The sequence below is a fragment of the Oryzias melastigma genome, unplaced genomic scaffold, assembly GCF_002922805.2.
Source record: "Oryzias melastigma strain HK-1 unplaced genomic scaffold, ASM292280v2 sc05845, whole genome shotgun sequence".
NCBI classification, from domain to species: Eukaryota; Metazoa; Chordata; class Actinopteri; order Beloniformes; family Adrianichthyidae; genus Oryzias; species Oryzias melastigma.
The window spans coordinates 339-1424 of record NW_023422410.1 but is presented as its reverse complement, the minus strand read 5'-3'; the positions used below and the strand labels follow the sequence as shown (position 1 = coordinate 1424).

Here is a 1086-nt window from a genome sequence, read left to right as displayed (position 1 = left end):
TCTCAGGTAATATCTAGTTCATAATTATGTTACGGTTGTAAAATAAAAAAAAAATAGTTTTCTGTGTGTATCAGGCGATTTTTGCATACTTTTTTAAAAGATTTGTATGTGTAGTCAGTTTTAAGCTGCTGTAATTTTAAATTGTGTGTTTTTTGTACTTTTTGTACATCTGAAAACACACTGCAAGTACACACAGTTACACACAATTTTTATTGTATGAGTTTCAAATCAAGAATTACACACAACTTGATTGAGGCTACTTTCATAAACTGATGTCCAATAATATCCGGCCATAAAACACAAATCATCCTCTAACTTCTGGAGATGATGTTGTAAACACAAAGTGTTGGTATTTTTAAGTTGTCTTTCTTTTTTTCAGGCTCTCAGCCGAACAATGAGACTCCTGTGGGGATGGGGGCCACTCTGGACATCCAGAGGCAGCAGAGGATGGATCTGCTGGACCAGCAGCTGCTCCTGGCCCAATACAACGAGGCCAGAAGGAACGCCAGACCCCAGCCTCAGGTCTGTGCGCCCTTTTACTGCAAAATGGGATTGATTTGAGGATGTGATTATGGATGGATTCCTCTTGGGCGGGTGTAGGCGGGGCTATTACAGTGGACCCGGCTGTTCCCCTCGCTGAGGCACCGCGGGCAGAACGGACCCCCAATGCAGCCCCAACCTCAGGCTCAGACGCAGCAGTCCGCTCCGCCGCCATCACTGAACAACTCTCCTGTCGCAGAGGAGCAGGTTTGGGTCTTATTATTATTACTGTTGAGAAGTGCTGGGCGATACAAAAAATATATATCACGATATACGACAATAAAGTATGTTTTCAGCTATTCTCTGATAAAATAACATTGTTTAATTTTCTGGATATTTTAAGTAACAGAAACTGAATAGTAACAATTAAGAAACAAACAGTTTAGTGCATAAAAATAAATCAAATGAGAACAGATGTGACTGATAGAGTTCACATTTGTTCCAAAAATCAAAGGTATTCAAACTGAATTTGTAAAAAAAAATACTTTTTATGAAAAACTTTCATATTTCTGAGTAGAAAAACACATTTTTGCAAAAAATTCTGCT

At 39.0% G+C, this 1086-nt stretch overlaps 1 protein-coding gene across 1 annotated transcript; it reads left to right on the top strand.

Moving 5' to 3' along the window:
• Positions 1 to 355: 355 nt before the first annotated feature.
• Positions 356 to 870, top strand: LOC112139025 (ubiquitin-associated domain-containing protein 2-like). Its single transcript, XM_024261717.2, has 2 exons — positions 356 to 522; positions 601 to 870. The coding sequence occupies exons 1-2, from the start codon at positions 412 to 414 to the stop codon at positions 853 to 855; spliced, it is 366 nt and encodes a 121-aa protein (XP_024117485.2). The 5' UTR covers positions 356 to 411; the 3' UTR covers positions 856 to 870.
• The last annotated feature ends 216 nt before the right edge of the window (positions 871 to 1086 follow it).

Coding starts and splice junctions, on each gene's coding strand:
- LOC112139025 (XM_024261717.2), top strand. CDS start 412: ATGGGGGCCACTCTGGACATCCAGAGGCAGCAGAGGATGGATCTGCTG. Junction 523..600: donor ACGCCAGACCCCAGCCTCAG/GTCTGTGCGCCC, acceptor GGGCGGGTGTAG/GCGGGGCTATTACAGTGGAC.